The 23,535-nt window shown below is 47.7% G+C and overlaps 4 protein-coding genes across 5 annotated transcripts in view; all 4 read left to right on the forward strand.

Moving 5' to 3' along the window:
- Positions 1-6,669, forward strand: part of nlgn2a (neuroligin 2a) — a 47,818-nt gene extending 41,149 nt beyond the window's left edge. The window contains exons 2-6 of the mRNA XM_056576041.1: positions 442-627; positions 2,828-3,093; positions 3,926-4,082; positions 4,549-4,915; positions 5,796-6,669. Of these exons, the coding sequence (XP_056432016.1) occupies positions 442-627; positions 2,828-3,093; positions 3,926-4,082; positions 4,549-4,915; positions 5,796-6,669 (1,850 nt within the window). The remainder of the gene's footprint in view (positions 1-441; positions 628-2,827; positions 3,094-3,925; positions 4,083-4,548; positions 4,916-5,795) is intronic.
- An 8,227-nt stretch (positions 6,670-14,896) lies between these two features.
- On the forward strand, positions 14,897-17,010 carry si:dkey-85k7.11 (endonuclease domain-containing 1 protein). Of its 2 annotated transcripts, XM_056575982.1 has the most exons (3): positions 14,897-14,977; positions 15,175-15,432; positions 15,829-17,010. In XM_056575982.1, exons 2-3 carry the CDS (start codon positions 15,181-15,183, stop codon positions 16,438-16,440), a joined length of 864 nt encoding a protein of 287 aa, XP_056431957.1. In that variant the 5' UTR covers positions 14,897-14,977; positions 15,175-15,180; the 3' UTR covers positions 16,441-17,010. The 2 variants fall into 2 exon arrangements, with proteins under 2 accessions (XP_056431957.1, XP_056431956.1); XM_056575981.1 differs by having other exon boundaries at positions 14,971-15,432.
- A 988-nt stretch (positions 17,011-17,998) lies between these two features.
- On the forward strand, positions 17,999-19,720 carry LOC130370037 (endonuclease domain-containing 1 protein-like). Its single transcript, XM_056575666.1, has 2 exons — positions 17,999-18,560; positions 18,989-19,720. The coding sequence occupies exons 1-2, from the start codon at positions 18,267-18,269 to the stop codon at positions 19,583-19,585; spliced, it is 891 nt and encodes a 296-aa protein (XP_056431641.1). The 5' UTR covers positions 17,999-18,266; the 3' UTR covers positions 19,586-19,720.
- A 1,456-nt stretch (positions 19,721-21,176) lies between these two features.
- On the forward strand, positions 21,177-23,207 carry LOC130370317 (endonuclease domain-containing 1 protein-like). Its single transcript, XM_056576048.1, has 2 exons — positions 21,177-21,706; positions 22,470-23,207. Exons 1-2 carry the CDS (start codon positions 21,353-21,355, stop codon positions 23,052-23,054), a joined length of 939 nt encoding a protein of 312 aa, XP_056432023.1. The 5' UTR covers positions 21,177-21,352; the 3' UTR covers positions 23,055-23,207.
- Positions 23,208-23,535: the final 328 nt, after the last annotated feature.

Below are 23,535 nucleotides of genomic sequence, written 5' to 3' on the forward strand. Positions count from 1 at the left end.
CTTCTGTCACCAAACATCTTCTTTTCTCTCTCTTTTAATTTCTTCATCCCCTTCTCTTTGAACAAAGAAAAAAAGAAAATTACAGGGGATCCATTTTAAAGACACATTTAAAGCTTTGCTTTCACGTTTTCTGGGTCAGTTCCTTTTCGACATTAAAACGTTTGAGAATTACAAGAAGGGGAAACCGTGTACAGTTTAGTGCTGACTCAGGACTCTGAGGTGACTCTGCAGCGATGTCCGCACAGAACAATTAGCATTTAATGGGTACAGCAAGCTAAGCCCCTTACCGTATCAGATTGAATGTCTGTTTTCAACCCATTCCCCCCTCGAATACTTACACACTCAGTTAAAGTACATATAAACACTCAAAACGGCTGACACAGCATCTAAATAAAAGTGTCTGTTCCCCCCACCTCCTCTCTTCTGTCCAATCACGCGCAGGCTTCCTGAGCACGGGTGACCAATCGGCCAAGGGGAACTACGGGCTGCTGGACCAGATCCAGGCGCTGCGCTGGCTCAACGAGAACATCGGACACTTCGGCGGCGACCCCGAACGCATCACCATCTTCGGCTCTGGCGCCGGGGGGTCCTGTGTCAACCTCCTCATCCTCTCACACCACTCGGAGGGTAAGACAGCCTCCTCATCCTCTCACACCACTCAGAGAGGGTGAGACAGCCTCCTCATCCTCTCACACCACTCAGAGAGGGTAAGACAGCCTCCTCATCCTCTCACACCACTCAGAGAGGGTGAGACAGCCTCCTCTTCCTCGCACACCACTCGGAGGGTAAGACAGCCTCCTCATCCTCTCACACCACTCGGAGGGTAAGACAGCCTCCTCATCCTCTCACACCACTCAGAGAGGGTAAGACAGCCTCCTCTTCATCTCACACCACTCAGAGAGGGTGAGACAGCCTCCTCATCCTCTCACACCACTCAGAGAGGGTAAGACAGCCTCCTCATCCTCTCACACCACTCAGAGAGGGTAAGACAGCCTCCTCATCCTCTCACACCACTCAGAGAGGGTAAGACAGCCTCCTCTTCATCTCACACCACTCGGAGAGGGTAAGACAGCCTCCTCATCCTCTCACACCACTCAGAGAGGGTAAGACAGCCTCCTCTTCATCTCACATCACTCAGAGAGGGTAAGACAGCCTCCTCATCCTCTCACACCACTCAGAGAGGGTGAGACAGCCTCCTCTTCATCTCACACCATTCAGAGAGGGTGAGACAGCCTCCTCTTCATCTCACACCACTCAGAGAGGGTAAGACAGTCTCCTCTTCATCTCACACCCCTCCTCCTCTTTCAATGGCAACCCTTCACGTCACCCGCAGATAATGGTGAACAGTAAAATCCAAAGAGCAATGTTCTGTTTTCGTCGTTTAGTTAATAACGATTGTTAATGAACAAACAAGGTCGACGTTGATACACGCTGCCTTCATTTAATTCATTTAGTTAATTTCATCGTCATCTTATTGTTTTGTTAAACCTCATTTACACGATGACACCCTCTCTCTTTCTCACGCACACACAAACACCACGGAGAAGCCATCAATTCTTAACCCTTAACCCCACCTCTTTGTCAACTACCCCCCCCCTCCCCTCCCATCCCCATTCCCTACCTCCCTCCTTCCCTCCCCCCCTTCCTCTGTACTCTACTACCTCCTACCTGACCACCATCTCCACCTCCACCGTATGTCCGACCGCCACCATTTTGCCAACCATCCGTCCATCCATCCCAGCGCTCATCGTCGGTGTCCAATCACATCGCCCCATCCTTGGTCCCGCCTTCTCCCCACCCACCACCACCCAGATGTCCACCACCCCTGCCCCAGGGTAACAACACTGGGGCAGGGGTGGAGGTGGGACGGGTCACACCAGGTAAGGTAGCCCCCCCCCCCAGCCCCCCTGACCCCCCTCTCTGCTCCCGTCACACTGCATGTTGAGTCATCACCTCAAACCCCCCCCACCAGCGCTAACCTCACTAACCTCTCACACTGAGGAAACTGTCGACCAATCACAATTTCAGGAGCTGAATATATTAATGGCATTCGTGAATAATTCATTTAAATGCAGGCCTGCATAAACTATAGCCGCTGTTAAATGGACGAAAATGTGATGTCCCGTGTCGTTTTTCGGTCCACGCTTCCTCGACCTCGATGGAAAACATCCTGAGGTCGAGGAGAGAGGTTGTAAGGACTTGCGCAATGATAACCGAAATGCTAAGAGAATCGACTGCCCACTTCCACTGGGGTACCCCGTTGTGGACGGGGTACCCCAGGTGTGCCGTGATGAAACTACAACCTGGTAGACTACCAAAAGCACAGCCTATAGCCTTTGCCCCTTCTGTTCTGACTGTGCTTGTTCACACTGCAGGCTATGTAAACGTGGACAACACACACACTTCATGACTTTGGTTGGAGTTTGAATGAAAAAGGAATGCAGAGATGAAAAGGGAAACAAAATAGTTGCCTCATTGATAATGGTTGCTCAGACTCCTGTCCACTGATCTTTATGGACATAGATACCAATAAGTAGGATTGTATGACAATTACTGCATTCATGTTGATCGTTTATTTATTTTGCTAGTTAGTGGCCTAGCTAGTTACACCATCAGACTGAGCTATTTCACCAAGCAGTGATGATGTGATGCCTCAATGAATGACCATGGCTCCATCTTTCTATGCATTTGCACAAAATGAATAGTGCTATTCAACTTCATTTGTTAAGCAACAATTGCGTGTTATAAGTGACATTACAAAAACCCTCTCTCTCTCCCTCCCTCCCTCTCTCTCCCTCTCCCTCTCTCCCTCCCTCTTCCTCTCTAGGTCTGTTCCAGCGAGCCATCGCCCAGAGTGGCACAGCCATCTCCAGCTGGTCCATCAACTACCAGCCCCTGAAGTACACCAAGATCCTGGCCCGCAAGGTGGGCTGCACCTACTCCGAGACCGCTGACCTGGTGGACTGCCTCCGGCGCAAGAACTTCCGGGAGCTGGTGGACCAGGACATCCAGCCGGCCCGTTACCACATCGCCTTTGGCCCCGTGGTGGACGGAGACGTCGTCCCCGACGACCCGGAGATCCTCATGCAGCAGGTTGCTATCTCGTGTTTCAGCAGTTTGATGATACGGTGATGTGTAGTGACTACAATGTCCGTTGTTTGTTCCATGTGTAGATCACTCTTGGGCTGACTGGGTATATGCTAGAGTAGACACTTGATGTCTTGCAAAAATAATGGGATGTCCATATGAGATGCAAAATGAAAGTAACTTCATTTATTTATGAATCAGATTCCAAAGCTCGTTCAAACAAATATTCAAAGTAAAGATTATTGTTGAAAGTGAAAACATAAGAAAAGACGTTCAAGACATGCAAGACATGCAAGACAAGCAAGTCATGCAAGGTCTAATAATAATGAAAACGACAACAAAATTGCTATATCAGCTATTTTGTGTGTTCCGTAATCATGTTTCTTACATCCAGAATAGATGACGTAGTGCTCTACTGCATACATCAAAAACGATTTAACTGGTCATTAAAGAGCTGAAGATGAATGTATTAATGTCGCTGGGTCTTCTGGCCTACAGATATGCCCGGTATATAGGCTGTTTGCCAAACAGATAAAGTGCTGGATTGTGGATTCAGTGTTCTGAGGCGTGGAGGCATAAGGTCCTGTCTGAATCAAATGTATTTAAAAACATGCCGCCCGCTGAGGTGACTAGGTCTCGGGAGATTTGAAGACAGGAAGAGGAACAAGGGCGAGCACTTTAGCCCTAACCTTACAAATGAAACACAATGGACGAATGAAAAAACTTTCAGTGTTATTTCAAAGACAGCGTTTTAAAAAGGGAAAACATTCTGCAGCTTTATTTCGTCGCTTGTTCGGCCTAAAACTCAGTGTGCTGCTGCTCTTTCTTTGGCCAACAGGGGGAGTTCCTCAACTACGACATCCTGATCGGCGTGAACCAGGGCGAGGGGCTCAAGTTCGTGGACGACAGCGAGGACAACGAGGGCATCTCCGCCGCAGCGTTCGATTACACCATCTCCAACTTTGTGGACAACCTCTATGGATATCCCTCTATGGGTGAGTCCTGCTGGTCGACCTGTCCTGAACAAATGTACTTCTGAACAAAGACCTCTGTCCTTTTTAACCCTGTCTATGAGGATATAGCGGTGGTTCCCTCGACACCAGTAAAGTGTGGCATAAAAACTGTACTTTTTTTATGATTTTGCCTTTAATGCCGTTGCAGCTTTGACTCTCCTATATTATGGTAGGACAAAGTCATAAAAATAATGACGATGAAGACAATGAATGTATCTTGGGTTAAGCTTAAGACCATGAACACCCATTTTTGTATGATCTTTTAGAACATGTATTTTTCATCAAATCTCTAACAATGACCATTGTTTCTCTCTCCCATACTGTCAAATATCTATATCTCCTTCTATGTTTCTATTTCCCTCCCTCCATCCCTCTCTCTCTCTCCCTCTCTCTCTCTCTCTCTCTCTTTCCCTCCCCCTTACCTCCCCCCCCCCCCCGCCCCCCGTAGGTAAGGACATCCTGCGGGAGACCATTAAGTTCATGTACACCGACTGGGCGGACCGGGACAACGGCGACATGCGGCGCAAGACGCTGCTGGCGCTGTTCACCGACCACCAGTGGGTGGCGCCGGCCATCGCCACCGCCAAGCTGCACGCCGAGTTCCAGTCGCCCGTCTACTTCTACACCTTCTACCACCACTGCCAGACGGAGGCGCGGCCCGAGTGGGCCGACGCGGCGCACGGCGACGAGATCCCCTACGTGTTCGGCGTGCCCATGATCGGCGCCACCGACCTGTTCCCCTGCAACTTCTCCAAGAACGACGTCATGCTCAGCGCCGTGGTCATGACCTACTGGACCAACTTCGCCAAGACCGGGTAGGTCGGGCGTCCCGATCTGATGGCGTCCCGGCCACTCTTTTGCTATTTCCCATGAGTGCTCTTACATCCTGATTGCACCACATCTGACCGCGACAAATCAGGCACCTCTATGTAGCAAAGTTGTCTCCAAAAGTGTACACGCGTCCCATAATCCATAGCATTTTGGCTCGCTTCCTTTAGTTGGATCAGATCACAGTCACAATTAAACAGAACCGAAGCAGATTGCCTTGGAAGCGGACCGAGTTCCCCCGCTGTCAGGTGGATCAGAGTCTGTTTGTTTGATCCGCAGGAGAATTTAAATGATCGCTCATACCACCCCAAACTAACCGTGCTATCCCTGGAAAGTCTCCAGGGATGGATTCAAACTGACCAGAAAGCTTAGGTGTTAATGCACCCAAGACTGTTAGCATGAGTACGCAGGTGAAAAAACACTACTTAGCCCCCCTTCATTACGTTTGCAATAAAGTTCACTTTCCGCTAAAGACGTGGAAGACCCTTCTTTCCAATAGGTGCAGCATGTCATCAAAATTGTAATGAACCACATCAGATGTGGTTCATTACCACGTCTGATGTGGTTGAATTGGCAGATGTCTCTGCAAATTCAAGCACATTGCAGTTTCCATATCATTTTTTAACTGCTGTATGTCTGATGTATTCTTTATTGTCCCTACCATAATTATTTTCCTTCACATTTGAGGATTCACTTACAGACGATTGTATGAAAACATTATGTCAAATCAATTGACTCAAATTGATAGATGAAATTTGAGAAATATCATTATGACCTTCTTAACTTCCAAGTAACCCATGTTAAATTGCGATCTCACCCCTTTCAAAGCCCTCCCCATAACAGTGTACATTCTGCCCCCCCCCACAGGGACCCCAACCTGCCCGTCCCACAGGACACCAAGTTCATCCACACCAAGCCCAACCGCTTCGAGGAGGTGATCTGGACCAAGTTCAGCTCCAAGGACAAGCAGTACCTCCACATCGGCCTGAAGCCGCGCGTCCGCGACAACTACCGGGCCAACAAGGTGGCCTTCTGGCTGGAGCTGGTGCCCCACCTGCACCAGATCCACGACGACTCCCCCGACTTCCTCAACCCCACCATCCACCTGCCGCCGGGCGCCCCTGGCGGCGGCGGCGGCGGCGGTGGCGGCGCCACCACGCTACGCCCGCACCGCCCGCCGCCGCGCACCACCACCCGCCACCCCTACCCCACCTTCCCCTCGGAGCCCGAGCACGAGGGCTCGGAGCGCCCGCCCCAGGACCTGTTCCCGGGCGAGACGCGGGACTACTCGACGGAGCTGAGCGTGACGGTGGCGGTGGGCGCGTCCCTCCTCTTCCTCAACGTGCTGGCCTTCGCCGCGCTCTACTACAAGCGGGACAAGCGGCACGAGCTGCTGCGCCACCGGCTCTCGCCGCAGCGCGCCGGCCGGCCCGCCAACGACCTGGCGCACAGCCAGGAGGAGGAGATCATGTCGCTGCAGATGAAGCACTCGGAGCACGACGGCCACCACGACATGGAGCCGCTGCGGCCGCACGACATCCTGCGGCCGGCGTGCCCGCCCGACTACACGCTGGCGCTGCGCCGCGCGCCCGACGACGTGCCCCTCATGACGCCCAACACCATCACCATGATCCCCAGCACCATCACCGGCATGCAGCCGCTGCACGCCTTCAACACCTTCCCCGCCACCGCCGGCCACAACAACACCCTGCCCCACCCGCACTCCACCACGCGCGTATAGTGAGCCCCCCCACCCTCCTCCGGCCCCCCACCGGGGGAGGAGGAGGAGGACGGGCGCTCTCGGTGTCGAACACGTTATCCGGACCACCCACACGAGGGACCGCCCTGAACTTGAGAACGGGGGGGGGCCTTTCTGAGTCTCTCTGTGCTCTGCCGTCCCCCCCCTCCCTCCCCCGTCCCCCCCTCACCCCTCTCGCTCCTTACATGTGTGGTCATCGGGCTCGGAACTGAATGCATCCACGTGTTGCGGAGACGATATCCAGGGAGATGTTTTCAAAGACTTCACTAGTTTCACCACCGGGGGGGGGTGGGGGGGGGGGGCATTAGAGACGCACTGTTGCCCGAATCAGACTTTAATCCCCCCCCCACCCCCCCTTCACACACACACACACACACACACACTAAATTCCTTTTTTCGGCGTACCTTATTTTCCGGCCCACGGCGTGCGCTTGGGGCCCACCCCTCTCTCTCTCTCTCTCTCTCTCTGTGTTGATGGCTGACCAGTCAATCCTCTCCCCTGTCCGCCCGTGCTGCTCGTCTGTTCTGCCTCCCCATCCTCATCTCTCTTCCTCCCACCACTTCGGCCTCGGGCCATAAAACGTCAGATAGGATCATTATGGGAAACGTGTGCTATTGATACTCGTGGTATGCAATGCGTTTGAGTACGCACTACGCATCGAGGAGGGTCCAGCTAAGGGTTGGGCGATAGTTTCTATTTTCATATTGTCCAATCGTGGTTATTCTAGATCACCAATATACGATCCAAACGCAAGGGGGGGGGGGGGGGGGGTGCTTGCAGGAGGGGGTTGTGGGAGTTCCTTCGACTGCAAACGATACAGTTAAAGATACATGAATAAATACTGAAAAGTGAACATTTTATTTAAAATATTTTACAATTTAAAAAATATTTTATAGCAATGTCTTCTCTTTCAAACAACGGCTCCCTTTTAAAAGTCTGTGTGTCTGTGATCGGGTCGGCGACATCACAGCATCGTGTTCCGTGTAACAATATTATCGGCGTCTTTTAATATCACAGTCCAAATCATATCCATATGGCGGCGAAGAGCAAACTCTTGGTGAGATGGAGAACGGACAGGTGGGGTTACAGAACCATGGAAAGAGGACGGCGAACTGCTTTCACTAGAATCCCTCGTCACTCGTGCTATTTCACGGGGCTAAGCGTGTTGACATTGTGCTCCACCCGAAACACCTGTAAATGCACAGTAGAGCGCAGATGCTAGAGTTTAAATCGTAGCGTTGATTCGCCTCTCAAAACAGAGCGCACATTGGGCAAAGCAGGAAACAGGGTTTTGCGGTCAAACCCTTCAAAGTAATATCTGAAGGCGGCCGAGTGCTACGTTCAGACAGAGTCTATGTGTGCTCTGTGCGTTGAGTCAGTTCTGATAGGAAGTTTGTGCAAATCGCCTATTTCAGCTTGGGAGAATTCTGTTGACATCTGTTCACAGGCCTCTAGTGACGTGCCACATTGGCCTTTTATTGCATTAATGTCATGGGTGGTCTTTTCTCTGTATTGCATTTGCTAAATTCTTTTTTCGTTCTTCAGAAAATATAGATATAGAGAAATTAAATAAATAAATATATATAATATATATAGTTATATTTATATGTATACATATATATATATAGTTATATATATATACATATAGTTATATATAAATCTGTACAGAGCGGAAGGTATATAAAAGCTGTGTCTCATTTGAGATCTATGCATGATTTCTTTTTTAACTACAGATCAGTTTAAGTACAGTAAGTACAGGGTATTTTGTCAATCTGCACGTTTTCCCCAAATCGACAAGTCTGGCCGACCGGTGATGTTCTTACATTATCCAAGCTTAAAACTGCTGGTTTCCAGGTCCCAGACACTTATTGTGAAAGAACAACCTTAGTATTTCGACTTCACAACACTTTCATTTCACAAAACAATCAAATCCTATATTTCACCCCATGTATCTCTGCCTAGCATCACAAACCCTAAACCAGGCAAGCTCTACGACGGTTTTGCCTTGAGATACAAGGTCTGGCTGTGTGAGGATATCTTTTGCCCCTATTAAAATATAACTTTAAAACAGCAATTCAAAATCTACTTTTTTATTTGTCTTTATTTTGGATGACTGTTGGAGATGGAGCCGGTTTTGGATGTATCCAAACGAGGACTATTTTTCTATATTGAACGAGTAAGTCAATGTGTTGCCTTCACTCAACCACAACCACCATCTCTATATCTCTCTTTCTCAATTGACATCATTCAACAACCCCCCCCCCCCCCCCACACACACACACACACACACACACACACACACACACCCACAGGTAGCAGGCGTATTCCTTATTCTACATCTTCGACCACCACTGCCAGAGAGAGACGTCAAATACGTGCATCACCGTGCGCACGCGTGTTCATGCTAAAAAAATATCCCCGCCTTGCCCCCCGGTCATACCGCCGTGCGTCCCGTGTTCCCTCAAGACGTCCTCCGTCCGACCCGCCGATTATACAAAGAACCAACCGATTGACGCCAACGCAGGAACCCGTCACTGTGTCTCCCCCAACCTGGCGCCGCCCCCGGAGCCTCGCGGTTCTGACCGACCTCAGTTGGACCCTCGTTGTTTCAACGCCCTACACAGAGGGGGGGTCCGCCCGAACCCGGACTAAAAGAGGCTAGTCCGCAGACCGGTCTCGTACTGGACTCTTAAGCACACAAACGGACCCGTGGGGGGGGAACGGACAGTGCTACATAGGCCCTTCGAAACAGGGTAGTTGAGGCAGTACTAGCGGCAGAACTTGAGTACTGTGGTTTTGTTTGCTTTGTTTGGGTCAATTCTCTTGTTATGTAGCGAGGGGGTCTGGCCCTTCGCCCCATGGTGTGTCGGTTTGCCCACCCCCCCCCCCCCCCCCCCGGTGAATGAAACCACACCGACGGTGCTTGTGTTGTTCAGCGGTCGCCACAAACACGCCCTGGCCTATTGGCTCGTTCGCCGACGTTTCTTTACTTTATATTTGCTTTTTTGTGTTGCGGTTGGTTGGGGAAAGCTAGCAATGGGATAGGGCTAATTCTTCGGCTGTATACTGTTGTTTTTGTTTTGTTTTCAAATATATATATATATATATATGTATATATATATATATATATACATATATATATATTCGCAATGAGCAACGTGTGATTTACGTGCGACAACAGACTCTCGTGGCGGGTTTACAGTCCTGGACGGATGGCTCTGTAGTTAGGAACTGTAACCTATGGGAGGACTGGGGAGACTGGAACCTCACAGCCTTAAACATAAGAAAACAACAACTGAAAGGGGCAGCTGACTGAATCTTAACGAGCAAAAGACATTCAAACACGTTGCTTACTGTCCACAACGTTTGCCGTGGGGGCCAGTTTACCCTGCCTAGTCGTCCCTGGGCAGGGCCGGGACCCCTTCCCATAAGTTTTCCGGGTTGTTCTGAATGGCAGTCGGGAATGTGTGGATACATTTGCCACAACTCCAACAGAGCCGAAGTCCCCGCCCGATCTTTGGGCTAAAGTTCCTCTCTTTAGGGCACCTTGATGGGTGAAAACAGCAGCAAAGGGTCTGTTCCTAACCTTGTCTATTTTATAAGTGTACACCAGAGAGCGCTATGGATTCTAACGCTTGCCATCTCTGGACAGAAAGTATTGTACATGAAGGAACAACATATTGAGAGTCAGACACACAGTATTTAGAAGGTCAACTGTAAATTTCTAAGTGTTAGAAAAACACAATATTTGTAAATATTACGTTTCTTGTTTGTTTTCTGATGGAATGAATGGAATACTTACTTTGTGACAACAGAAGGCAACAGGGGCAGATGCAAAAATGGAAACCATCTTGAAATCCTGGTGCAGAAATTACCACATGATGGAATCGAAAGAAATATATATAATCCGCATGACTTTGAAAGCATTTGTTGTGTCGTATTGCGCTCAGTACATGATAAGTAGGCCTAAAAGTAGCAGACATTTGACCTTCATTGCTCCGGCATCCTATAATACCTCCCCTGTAATACATCGGTAGGCATATGTGTCTACTGAATGTGGGCAAACGCAGGTCACATCACGCCATATGTTTTCCTTTCACCTGCTTGGTTTACATGTACTTCTTGCGTCAATCAGCATTTTTATTTATTTTTTAAATCAATCATTTGTAAACTTTAAACTTTTCTACTTAAATGCTGTGTGGGTAGATGGTGTTTCTGAGCTCATATGACACTGTAGCGAGGTTGATGAATCGCTTTTCACAGAGAAACGAAGCGACCGGTTTCATTGCCGTTGTTGTTCATCTGTTGCGTCTTTGCAATGTTGTCCTGTTCCTTGCGTTTTCATTTTATTTAATCAGCCCTCATCAAATATGCACATTTCCAGGTTAATGACACAGTCTACACACACACACAAACACACACCTTGAGCTGGATATCAAATTGGTTACCATGGGTTTGCAAATCTGCTCTTGTTGTCTTGTTTTTACATTCTTGAGGAGAAGATAATGCTAAATAATGAAACAAAAAAAACATTTTAAAAAAGATATGAAAGTAAATCTATATAAAGAAATAAGGTGATGATATTTCTGTTTACTTTAGAAGTTATTACACACTGTATGCTGTGATTCTGACCAGGAAAAACAATAAATACATTCATAGCCACTGTCAGATTATTATTTACTTTGTTAAACTGAAAACATAAATCGCACACACTTGATGCACAAACTGCATTCATGAGACAAGTGAACCACATGTGGCATGACTGTCTTTTTGGAGACGTCCCTATCTGGAGTGAACGTTGTGCGTCAGTATAAAATGAAGCGGGGTCATGGCTGCATGGTGTGTGTGTGTGTGTGTGTGTGTGTGTGTGTGTGTGTGTGTGTGTGTGTGTGTGTGTGTGTGTGTGTGTGTGTGTGTGTGTGTGTGTGTGTGTGTGTGTGTGTGTGTGTGTGTGTGTGTGTGTGTGTGTGTGTGTGGAGCTGGGTCTGGCCAGTGGCTGATGATGTGCAGAGAGAAGGTTAAGCTTCTTGGACACTCTAATCTACACAACATCTGGATTCCGGACGATTTCCAACAGGGCCACCCATGGAAAAGGTTCTTGCCAGAAGCAACTGGGTATTGAATCGCAATATAAGAGGAAACTCCACAACAAAAGCCTTATATTTTGTTGGTAAATGTATTGCAATTTGCCAATTCAATCCTGGTCATAGTAATGTAACAAAGCATTATGAGTTGCCCCATGCTCCTGAAGATAAGAAATAACAACACTGGGGTTTTATAGTCTGAACTAAAACGGCAACTTTATAACTTTCTATGTTTCACAATATAAGCCCCCGGAATCTCAATAAAATAGTTTACCCTAACAGGCTCAACGCTACCCAAAGTATAATCTGTAAACACCAGCAGCTACGAAGCTGCTGGTATATAAAGATATATATTTTAAAAAAATACACACAAATATATAACGCATTTAAAAAATATGAGTGGAGAGAAAGAAGATCTGAGGATTGGAAAATAAACTTCCAGGGGAAAAAAGAACAGTAGGGTGGGAGAAATGAACTGCAGGGTGGAAAGAATGCTGTACTTTTTCACATGACGTGGTGCTAATGATTAACCAGCTTGCTAAAGTGAACAGTGACCTTCCTAGAAGGATGGAGGAAGACTTTTTAGAGGTCCTCTGAACAAGTAATCCCAGAAGAGGAGATACTTAGAATATATTTCTGTCGAGATAACCTTCTGGCACAGAGCAACCTCTTAATCTGTCTTTCACGTATTTGAAAATCATATCTAGACGCTGATTTGTTTAAATGTTAGGGTACGATCAAAGTAGAACTCAATGAATCGCTCCATGTCGTTCCATGGATCTCGTTTGTTGGAGAAACTATTCTTTTTAAGTATATCTCATTTTTATTCACCATGCAGGTTTTTCTCTTTCAAGCCCCCAGGTTTATTTTATTTTTTGCCCATGAACCCTATGTGTGGAGGCACCATCAGAAAAGATGGCAGCACCCAGCATACAGGAAAACAAAAACATGATAAACGGTTTGCAGTTAACATACACCACTAAACAATTTAGATAGGACCATTTACAAGCCGTTTTGATCCTATGTTCAGAAGGATGCAACAAGTCCGCTGTAATCAAATAGGCATACACTTTATACAATTGGTAAGGCCATCAACTCCACTAACCCTAAGTGACAATGTCCTGAAAACGAAGTGGCTGTCTCACCAATCCTCCAGAACGAACCCTGTCTGTTGTGGCTCACTGTTGGCCATCAGCTGAACCGACCCTGTGACCCCACATCCTGCAGTGAGGAGAAGAGGAGAAGCTGTAAGTCCACTCATGAACCAGCAGGCCTTGGCAGTGTGTAGGGTTACAGTCCATCATATTGGACCAGCTGTTCCTGTCCAGTAGAGTCAAAAGGATGGCTAAAACGACACGATCTTTGATGAAATGCTGTGCCGTAAAAAGAGGATTGTATTTTAACGGTATTTTTTGTTGTTAATGTTAACAGTGGTTTCTTTGTATTCAGGACTTGAATGCTACATGCCACTGGTTATGGTTAGTTTAATGTTTGTTTATTTTGATCAGGTTGAGCAAGAGCTCCAGCTCTTGTAAGTCCCCATGTTGACAGGATCCTGTGATGGTGTGGTGTGGGAGAATTTACATTTACACTTACGGCATTTAGCTTTTCTCCAAAGAGACCTGCAATAAGTACATTTGTCAGAAGAAAGAGAAACAATATATCTCTGTCGGTACAGTAAGGGTGTTCATTGAACCAAGGGCCAAGCACCAGAGGTGTCAGTAACAAAGTACAAATACTTTGTTACCTTACTTAAGTAGAAATTTGGGGTAATTATTTTTCAGCCACATTTTTACTTCTACTGCTTACATTTTCGAAATGAAGAAGGTACCCACCCAGTCTAGAAGGCTGATCCAAAGTTTAGTTGCAAAATCTGCGGATGTCCCTTGAAAAATATCCAGAATAAATAACAATAATAACATTGATCATGGTTGGCCTAATAATGTAGGCACATCGCAACTAAAGAGCCTTTTATTACCCTCTAAACCCCTATAATGCAGAATGAATGAAGAATATCCACGTTTCTTCTTTCCTAGCCAAAGTTAAAGGGGAGTCACATATTCTGTCAGGCTGAGCTATCGACCTGCCAAAATATGTATCCTCTTTTTATTGTACTAAAATGCGTTCATTTTCAATAGGCATAAATACGGCTGAATGAGTTGCATTCCAAAATGTTAAACTTTAACATTTGAATATAAGACAAAGGGCGGGGTAGTGCACTAAAGGCCCCTGTGGCCTAAGCTTTTGTCCATAATGGCATTTTTTCCCTAACATAACTATTACTTTTACACTCATTTTACTTGAATAAAAAGCTTGAGTTGATGCTTCAACTTCTACAGAAGTATTTTTCAACACTAATATACGAGTAATGAATGTGAACACTTTTGACAGATTGGCCAAGCGCTAACAATCAGGGTTAACCCATTCCCCGAATACAACAAAGATAGATAGGAAAGATGCTACGCAATACTTTTTTTTGTGCTTCATTTAACTTTTTACAATATTCAAGAGTACTTAGGTTATGAAAGAAAAATGTTTGTGAGCTTCTGAATAACTACGAGAAAAATAAGGAATTACCTCAGGTTCATTGGTTCGTTTTTTTCTTCTAAAGACTCTAGATCAATAAGCAGTATCGGTTTGAGTAGTAGTGCCATTAAAAAGAAACGAACGAGACCCATCCCTACTACGATAATGTGTGTGATCAGAGCGATGGTTGTAGTCATTGAACATTGCTCCTCATGCTCCACTGGTGTGTCTCAAGGGCCCCTTGACTTTAAAAGGGGAGACAGCAGGGGATTTAATTTGTTCGTTAGTAATTTGCCATTTTGCTTTTATTCTTGCTTTGCTAAGCTTTGAATAAATGGAGCCAGCCTCTTCATGTTTTCGAGAATTACATGCTCGGTATCCCAGAAGAAAGATATTGTGCAGTGGGTCAAGGCCAGGGTGTTTAATGTCTTTTAAAGATGGAAGGTTGGAAAGTAGATAGTAAGGACGAACCTATAGACAGTAAAAGTGACAGATTGATTTGCTAATTATTTGTATAAGCTCTGAAAACCACACTGCGCATGGCGTGGTCCCAAATTAAGTCGAAGGCAAACCATGCATTCAAAGCCAATGGAGGTGAGTGTTATCAAATGTGGATTTGAATACAGCCAATATGCATACACGCCGGCGGGTTCAGCCGGACAGCTTGTAGTTTGACACGGTAAATGACTCCATACTGCGTAGAATACGAGCATAGTATCTGTCTCATGGATAGGTCGCCTGATTGGTGGACTTCGGACCAAGGGAAATGAGGAAGGCCCAATGGGGAGAAAGGAAGCAGCACTCCCTGGCAGTAGTGCTGCTCCAGACCACGGTGGTGGGATGCCGCTGTTCAAAGCCTGTCTTCTGTCCCTCCAGCTGCTGATGGGGCCCAGCCTCGCGGTCGCCAGCGTGTTCCTCAGCTTCAGGGACTGCAGCCACTTCTTCCACAAGCGCACTCCCCCGCTCGTCGTCCACGGGGCTAGCTTAAAGAGCATCTGCCAGCGGTTCCGGGACAAGGCGCGCTACGCTACCCTGTACGACGGCGGCCGCCGCCTGGCGCTCTACTCCGCCTACGTCTTCAAGAAGTCGGACGGACAGGGCCGGGCGGACACGCCCTGGATGTACGAGCCGCAGGTATGCAAAGCGGCGCCACGGTGTTCACAGGACACGTGTTCCCCTGGCCTCCCGATGTCATCTTCACAGATGTGTGAGAAACAAGTCTACAGCCGGGGGGAACTGAATGCATAACGCTGTTCCCCTGACATTGATTTGTCATGGGAACGCACTTATTGTAAGACCTGGCACTTAAAAGAAGAGCACTTAGTTGTGTAGCATCTTATCCTAGCTGTCTTTGTTGGATAATGGACCTAACGATTGTTAGTGCTTGGCCCCTTGGTTCTATGAACATCCTCTCTGTACCGAGGGCGATATATTGTTTCTCTCTCTTCTGACAAACGGGCTTATCGCTTTGGATAAAAGCGTCTGCTAAACGCCCTTAATGTAAATGTAACAGCAATTCATTCCCCACAGTTGGTCTCAGAGGACGGCGGAGACAACATGAGAGAGCTTCCCCTCAGTGACGACGCCCTGGCACTGGAGGACAGCCAGGCCGTGCTGGAGGACTACACCGACGCCGCGGGCTACGAGAGGGGTCCCCTGAACCCCGACCAACATCAGGCCGAGCCCGACGACAAATCCTCCACCTACACGCTGACCAACGTGGTGCCGCTAGCCACCGCCTTCCTGGACGCCTGCTGGAACCCCTACCTCGACGCCATCCGCCGCCGCCTCAACAACTTCTGCCACGGGAACTCCTATGTGGTCACCGGGGCGACCGTGTCGGGGTCGGCGGCGTTGTGGCGGGAAAGGAGGGAGAGAGTGGCGATCCCCAAACACCTGTGGCTGGCGTACTGCTGTCCGTGGTTTGACCGCAACTCGCCGCACGAGGTGAGGTTCATGTTTCCCAGCTATGGGAGCTACGCACTGAACCAAGCGACGGGTAACGAGGTGGTCGAGGTCCCGCTCAAGGACCTGGAGAGCTTTCTGACGCACCAGACCGACGTGGACCACGACCTGGCCGTGTTTCCTAAGGGCTGCTTGGCTGAAGACCTCTTCAAACGTGGGAAAAGGCAGAATCCATGAGCCTGATAGACATCTGTCAAGATATATGGGTTGAGATGGGAGCAGTATATATACATATGGTGTATATAATGGACTTGAAACAGAAGAAGCGTCAAGTGTTGAAGATGAAAAAATAAATCAACATAAAGTCATTTTTTGTGTACTACGAGTGGGGGCACAGAATGTTTTAAAGTGTACACATTCAAATTCTTCCATTGTTTCAATAATTCAGTTGTTACTGATTTTATGTCTCTTTAAGTACAGCATTGTGTTGCATGTACGCAGACATGTAAGGCTTTTTTAAATGGGATCCAAATACTTGACATGCAGGGATTCATTTGATGTTTTTAGTATTCACCCCTTTTCTATTGTCATGTCATTTTTTAAGTGAAGCCTTGTGACTTGAAAGATGCTATTCCAATAATTATAATAAAATCATGCATTATGATTCATTCAATTAATTACTAAATCCACTTAATAGGGGTGTGGGGCAATAAGTTGATAAAAACACGATTCTGCAGCAGTGGTCACCTCCTGTTCCGATTCAGGTATAGAAAGATACGCATTACAGGTAACTTTTTCATGCAGAGTGAGGTCCAAAATAGGCCTAAACAGGCGTGTGTCTAAACAATGTGTAATATATTTAAATTGGCATTTATTGGCAAGTATATCCTTTTGGCTTCAATAGGCATTATTGTGGATCGTTTTTCTCTGATGTGTTCAATGCTCACATTTATATGCAATCTAAAATGTGCTTATGAAGTAAAGCAGTAAGTCGTCTTTCTTTACCCTAACTATGTAGATAATCAACAAAAGGAGAATCAAGGAATTTACGGCAGAAATCTTTGGTTTGGCAGCGGTTGTGACGGTTAGCTGATTCTGATTGGTGGGGGAGCTGATCACCACTCGACGGACCGCATACACAGCCCTTCCCTTAACCCCTACCCCAAATGTTGCTGTGGCAACTCTCGACACCAGTCTCTGTATGAATACATGCCATTGCATTTTAAGGCCGACCTTTGACCTCCTGCTGCAGTTAATAACTGCCAATTACCGACTGAACAACATGGTATTATGGTTAGAGAATTGGCTATAGATAATAATATGCAGACCCCCTCTCAACAAACTAATTATTGATTAATTGCATGATGTCAAACTCAATTAAACCTTGCAAACTATGCAACCCAACAACGGGTCAGTGTGCGGCGGTGGCTTCAACATGCCACAGTCCTTTGTGCTGGAGCAACGTGTCATGTTCATGCACTGAGGTGTTAGTTGGTTGTACTACGGCCATAGTTACCGCTAAGGTAAATATGGAAAGGTTTTGCCCAGAAGTTCCCAACGTGGTACCTACAAAAAGCCTAAAATAATTAAAAAGGGGTTTGTTCTATAAATATATTTTTACCGAGTTGAATTTATGTGCAGCGGAAAGACGATGCTCAGAGTCAGCGAGACATGTTTATGACGATGATACCTTCCATTGTTTTACATGAACATGGGGCCGTAGCATTGCAATTTGCATTCTCCCAGGTGTGACTGCACTTGAGTGGCCGGTGGACTGGACGGGTGCATGAGGAGTATAACGGTTTGCATATCAATCTCCCGATTAGAGAACACCCTGTGGAGTGGCTGCATTCGCCTGCGAGTTGAGCCATCGTACCCCACGGTTAGACACAAAAGGAACTCACCAAGTAGTTAACAGAGGAAGCTACAAATACAGTCCTGAGGAGCATCAGAACATTTAGTTTTTTCCCCTGGAGGCCACTCCTGCCTATTTCTTTGAAAGTACACCGACGTGCCACGACCCTGACTCAACGGTCCGCCGGGCGACACCAGTGGAGCAAAAAATGTTATCTTGGACGCAGGCGGTCCTCGTGTGGCTCGCCATGGTGAGCGGAGCGGTGCTGGGCACGGTGGAACAGGAGCTGTCCCCGGAGTGCAGGAGGTTCCTGTACAAGGGCACCCCGCCGACGGGCCTGGAGCGCCGCTCCCTGAGGAACATATGTCAGCGGTACAACCAGAAGGCTCGCTACTTGACCCTGTACGACACGGAGGGACACATCCCCGTCTACTCCGCCTACACCTTCAAGCGCTCCGAGGGCAACAGCCAAAACGACGTCCCGTGGATGTACGAGCCGCAGGTAGGACCGCTGAGGGACCAGATGAACAGTGCTTAGGCGTGGTTCTACTGCTTATAGAGGGTCTTTCTGGGGCAACCCCGGTGGTTCACGGGGAAGAGCGCATACCATTAAGTCTCAGTCCTTACCAAAGCCACCCGGGTCAGATTCCTGCCCATGGTCCATTGCTGCATGTTTTCCCCTCTATCTTCCAAACCTTCCTGTCTAACTCACATACAAAACATAAAAACCTTAATAAATAAAGAGTCTTTGTGTGTGAGAAACGACTGGATGACACATTTCAGTTTCATCCACTTTCCTGCCGGTTCCCGTCGGTCAGTGTTTCCGTTAGGTTGGATTCCATCCACCCCCTCCTGTATAATCCTTCCCCCTTTCCCACTCCCAAACTCTCCCCTCAATATCTTTCCTCTGCCCTGTCCGTCCCGCCCCAGCTCTCGTTGCTCACCGAAACCGGGGAGATGCAGCCCTTCCCGCGCAGATACACGCCCATGAACTTCGAGGACGCCCAGGCGGTGCTGGAGGACTACACCAACGCCATCCTGTACGAGCGAGGCGCCCTGAACCCCAACGCGCACCAGGCGCAGCCCGACGACAAGGCGGCCACCTACACCCTGACCAACGTGGTGCCCCAGACCTGGGAGTTCAGCGCGCAGGCCTGGAAGCCCCAGGAGCAGGTGATCCGGAAGCGACTGAACAACTACTGCCACGGCACGGCCTACGTGGTGACGGGGGTGATCACGTCAGGGAGGATGATCCGCCGGCAGAATATCAACCGAGTGGCGGTGCCCGCGTACATGTGGTCGGCGTACTGCTGCGTCGACTACGACCGCAACGCGCCGTTCAACGAGCGCTACCGCTTCCCCGTGTTCGGCCACTACGGGATCAACGACCGGGAGGGCGGCGAGGTGGTGGAGCTCTCCGTCCAGAAGCTGGAGGAGTTCATCAAGAAGACAACCTTTGTGGAGAAGAACTTTCAGATCTTCACGGACGGCTGCGTCGCACCTGCTATACAGTTGGCGGAAAATTAAAGGGCGCGCTATCTTTCAACAATGTCGCCTTTAGTGATTTGATTGTAAAATACCGTTTGAATGTATTTGGTGGCCTTCAAACTCCTGAAAATGCTTGACAACTGGACGTTAATAAATAGTCTCTTCTGGCTGTTTTGAAACTTTTCTGGTCTTTTTTTATGGAGATACTCTGAATGATATAAACTGTTGTAAATATTTAAGGACAGCTGGCCTGTAAGGGGAATTAATTATTTGATCTACCTATATTTTCGATACAGATTTACCTTTACACGGTCTGGGATAAAGGACTAACGGCACAATTTGGGTATTGGGCATCAGGTTATAGTTATGGTTAGGCATAGTTCTACACGCTATACCGTACTTTTCATTCTATCACACACACCAAGAGTAATTAAATAACACAATTACAATATTTGTAAAGGCCTCATTGGTCTATATTCATTAGACAGCGACCAATAACAACCAAGAAGTTAAAAAATATACACCCCATTCAAGTGTCCATGTATCTATATGGCATTATCTTGGGGTAATTTAGAGCACCGATAACATTCACTACTTTTGACTAATATATGATAGGACAATTAAAGTTGCCACACTTTGCATGTATGGAAACGAATTGAAAGCGGGTTTCACGTTGGTAGGATACCAGATAAATAAGGTGATGCCTGAGTTGCTGGCTGATGTGGTTCGTCATGCTGCAGGGGCGATTCTAGGTTTCAGAAACATCCGGGGCTTAGCCCAGAGGGAAAAGAAACGTATCCCTGTGGGCAAACAAAAAGATTATTAATTTCTTTGTCTGCTTTATTGTGCATGCAAATATTTTCATAATGCTTTACCTAAATAAACAAAATACGCAGTTTATTATAGCTTTAAATAGCTACCTGACTGCTGTGCTGCTTATCCCCAAACATCTAAAGTTCCATTCAAGTTATTTCAGAGTAAAATTAATACAAGTGAGACAGACTATATATATATATATGGATAGACAGATGGATCTGACTGGGGATAGGATAGGTTAATTCACTTGAGGAGGTAAACAGTCTGGTTATGTTTTTAAACTGTTTATTATCTTTCCAGAAGGACTAGGCTACTTTATTTTGAGATGTCCCTGGAATCCCCATGTTTCTTTTTAAATAACTAACTACCATTAGTGACTAGAATCATTGTATCACTTCAACACTGAATTGAATTAATGCAATCCATAGTTACCTGTATCTATACCAATAAATATCGAAAAAAGTTGTTATTATTATTTTTTAAATTGACCCAGAAATTATATTCGGGGCTAATTAAATAATATCCGGGGCTTAAGCCCCGAATAAAACAGCCTAGTGATGCCACTGCGTCATGGTAGGCTTAATGGCGTGTAATTATAAGGTGTAAAAGAGAATAAATAAAGAAACAAATAGGGCGAAGAGGATTCGACCAAAAGACCCTCTGTGGTAGGCATGCCCTACCAGAGCGCGGTGCTTGCACGTCGGACCCCATATGCTGCTCTGCCTCAGGGGGGGCACGCGGTGGTGGGCGGCGGGGTGGGGGGGGACTTCAACCACGTTCAGCATTGCAAGTACTTCCTCTGCAATCTCACAGATGTAACTGCACTCGAGTGGCAAGTGGACTGGATGGCTGTAAAGGTGCATGAGGAGTACGTTGGTTTGCATAACAATCTCCCGATTAGAGAACACCTTGTGGAGTGGCGGCATTCGTTTTGCGAGTTGAGCCATTGAACCCCATGGTAAGACACAGAGAAAAAACTCTGTGGTCGTGATGCCTGTACCAGAGCGCGGTGCTTGCGTGTTTCGCTCGCCAGCCGTCGACCACCTGCTGCGCTCCTTGCTGCTCCCGATGCTGCTGCTGCTGCTGCTGCCGGCGGGGCGGGCGGCGGTGGTGGGGGACTTCAACCAGGTCCAGCATTGCAAGGACTTCCTCTACATGGGCACCCCGCCCCGCGGCTACCTCAGCTCCGACTCCTTCACGAAGATCTGCCAGCATTACGAGGACCAGCCCCGCTACGTCACTCTCTATGATACCCGCAGACACATCCCCATCTATTCAGCGTACACCTTCAAGAAGTCCGACGGGGAGAAGACGGTGGACTTACCCTGGATGTTTGAGCCTCAGGTGACCGCTCTGCGCTGGAGTCCAGGGAGAGCACTCTTGTGTATCTTTTTGGGGGTTGCTGTCAAGTGTTTTTTTTGGTTTGGTTGGATTTCGTTGAATAGGTTATTCAACTATGACACACTGTTACCACATCAGGCAAAGCAAATAGGGTTGGAGATTGCCAATGTACCACCTATCCGATTTGGCAAGGACATGACTCGGCAAAGAACTTGAAAATCAAAATACAGTTTCATGGAATTCCTCGTAAAGGCACATTATGTAACATTGATACCCATGGGTACTGCAGTCCAAATGCAAAACAATTATCCGTTACCGGCCCTTCTCCCAACATGCTCACAGAGGTGGCATGATTAGCCGAGGGCAACAATACATTTGGAGAGGGGCTCAGGCCCCCCGTCCCTTCAGACAGATTTCCAGCAGTACTGGCCGGTTTAGGGGCAATGACAAAGAGGGAGGTTAGGTCTAACCATTTACATGCCTCTACCAGCAATCGACTGCTTTCATTCATCTCACAACCGGACAGGAAGCAATACGGAAAGGTTACCACGTCTTGAGCAGGCCAATTGCCGGTGGGCATTACAGTTTTATTAAGTTGGCTGATACTAGCCAATGGCAAGGAAAAATACCTTAAGAAAAGAAATGCGAAATGAGTCTACTCACCTTGTCTGGGAAGACCGAAACTCCCATATTCTTATGCATTATAAATGTTTCACTTTCCACTTGCTTCCCATGTCGTGATGTCTCCCCCACCCCCCTCTTCCAGCTGGTTTCAGACAAGGGTAGCAGCAACATGACGCCCTTTGGCCAGTCCTCCTCCGCCTACACCCCCCCGGACCTGGAGGACAGCCAGGCCACGCTGGAGGACTACGCCGAGGCCATCCGGTACGAGCGGGGCCAGCTGAACCCTGTTGGCCACCAGGCCGACCCCTCGGACAAGGCCTCCACCTACACCCTCACCAACGTGGTCCCCCAGACCAGGGAGTTGGCGGGGTCCTGGGCGCAGCACCAGTGGCTCATCCGCAAGCGCCTCAACAACTTCTGCGGCGGGCGGGCCTTCGTGGTGACGGGGGTGACCGACTCCGGCAGCACCGTCCGCAGGGGGAACGTGGACCGGGTGGCCGTCCCCGACTACGTGTGGTCGGCCTACTGCTGTGCTAATTTCGACCGCAACGCGCCGTACTCTGAGCGCTACAAGTTCCCGGCGTTCGCGGCGTACGGCCCCAACGACCAGGCCAACAGCCAGGTGCTGGAGGTGCCGCTGAAGAGCCTGGAGAAGTTCCTCGCTGGCAGGATGGCAGTGAACCACAACTTCCAGCTCTTTCACAATGACTGCATGTCAGGCGGCTAGCGTGGAGAAGGATCACACCACCATGATTCCACGGGCCAATTTATCGTGATATTATTTGAACCCAGGGTGTTTTTAATGGTCTTTGGAATCAATAAAAAAGGAGAACTTTAACAATACCAAGTGTTACCGTGTAAAGTCATTATATAGGTTGGGTACCCTGCTTCCAATACGATTTGGAATTAAAAAATGCATTCATTAAGATAGTCTATAACACACAATCAAATAAAATGGTTAACATAGATTGACACGATACTATGGGGTTTACGCCATATACTTACGCATCTTAGTTATAGTTGATGTAATAATTTCATATTTTACACACATTCCAGACAACAAATCAAAAAAAGTATTAAGAAACTGTTGAAAAAATAAATGCATCAGAGCGATCTCAGCTAGGAAAGGGGTTTACCAAACCCACAGCAGGAGAGGTAGTCGGCGTAATAACGGTAGTGGATGATCATGAGCTCTCTCTCTCTCTCTC

The sequence above is a fragment of the Gadus chalcogrammus genome, chromosome 17, assembly GCF_026213295.1.
Source record: "Gadus chalcogrammus isolate NIFS_2021 chromosome 17, NIFS_Gcha_1.0, whole genome shotgun sequence".
Taxonomy (NCBI): domain Eukaryota; kingdom Metazoa; phylum Chordata; class Actinopteri; order Gadiformes; family Gadidae; genus Gadus; species Gadus chalcogrammus.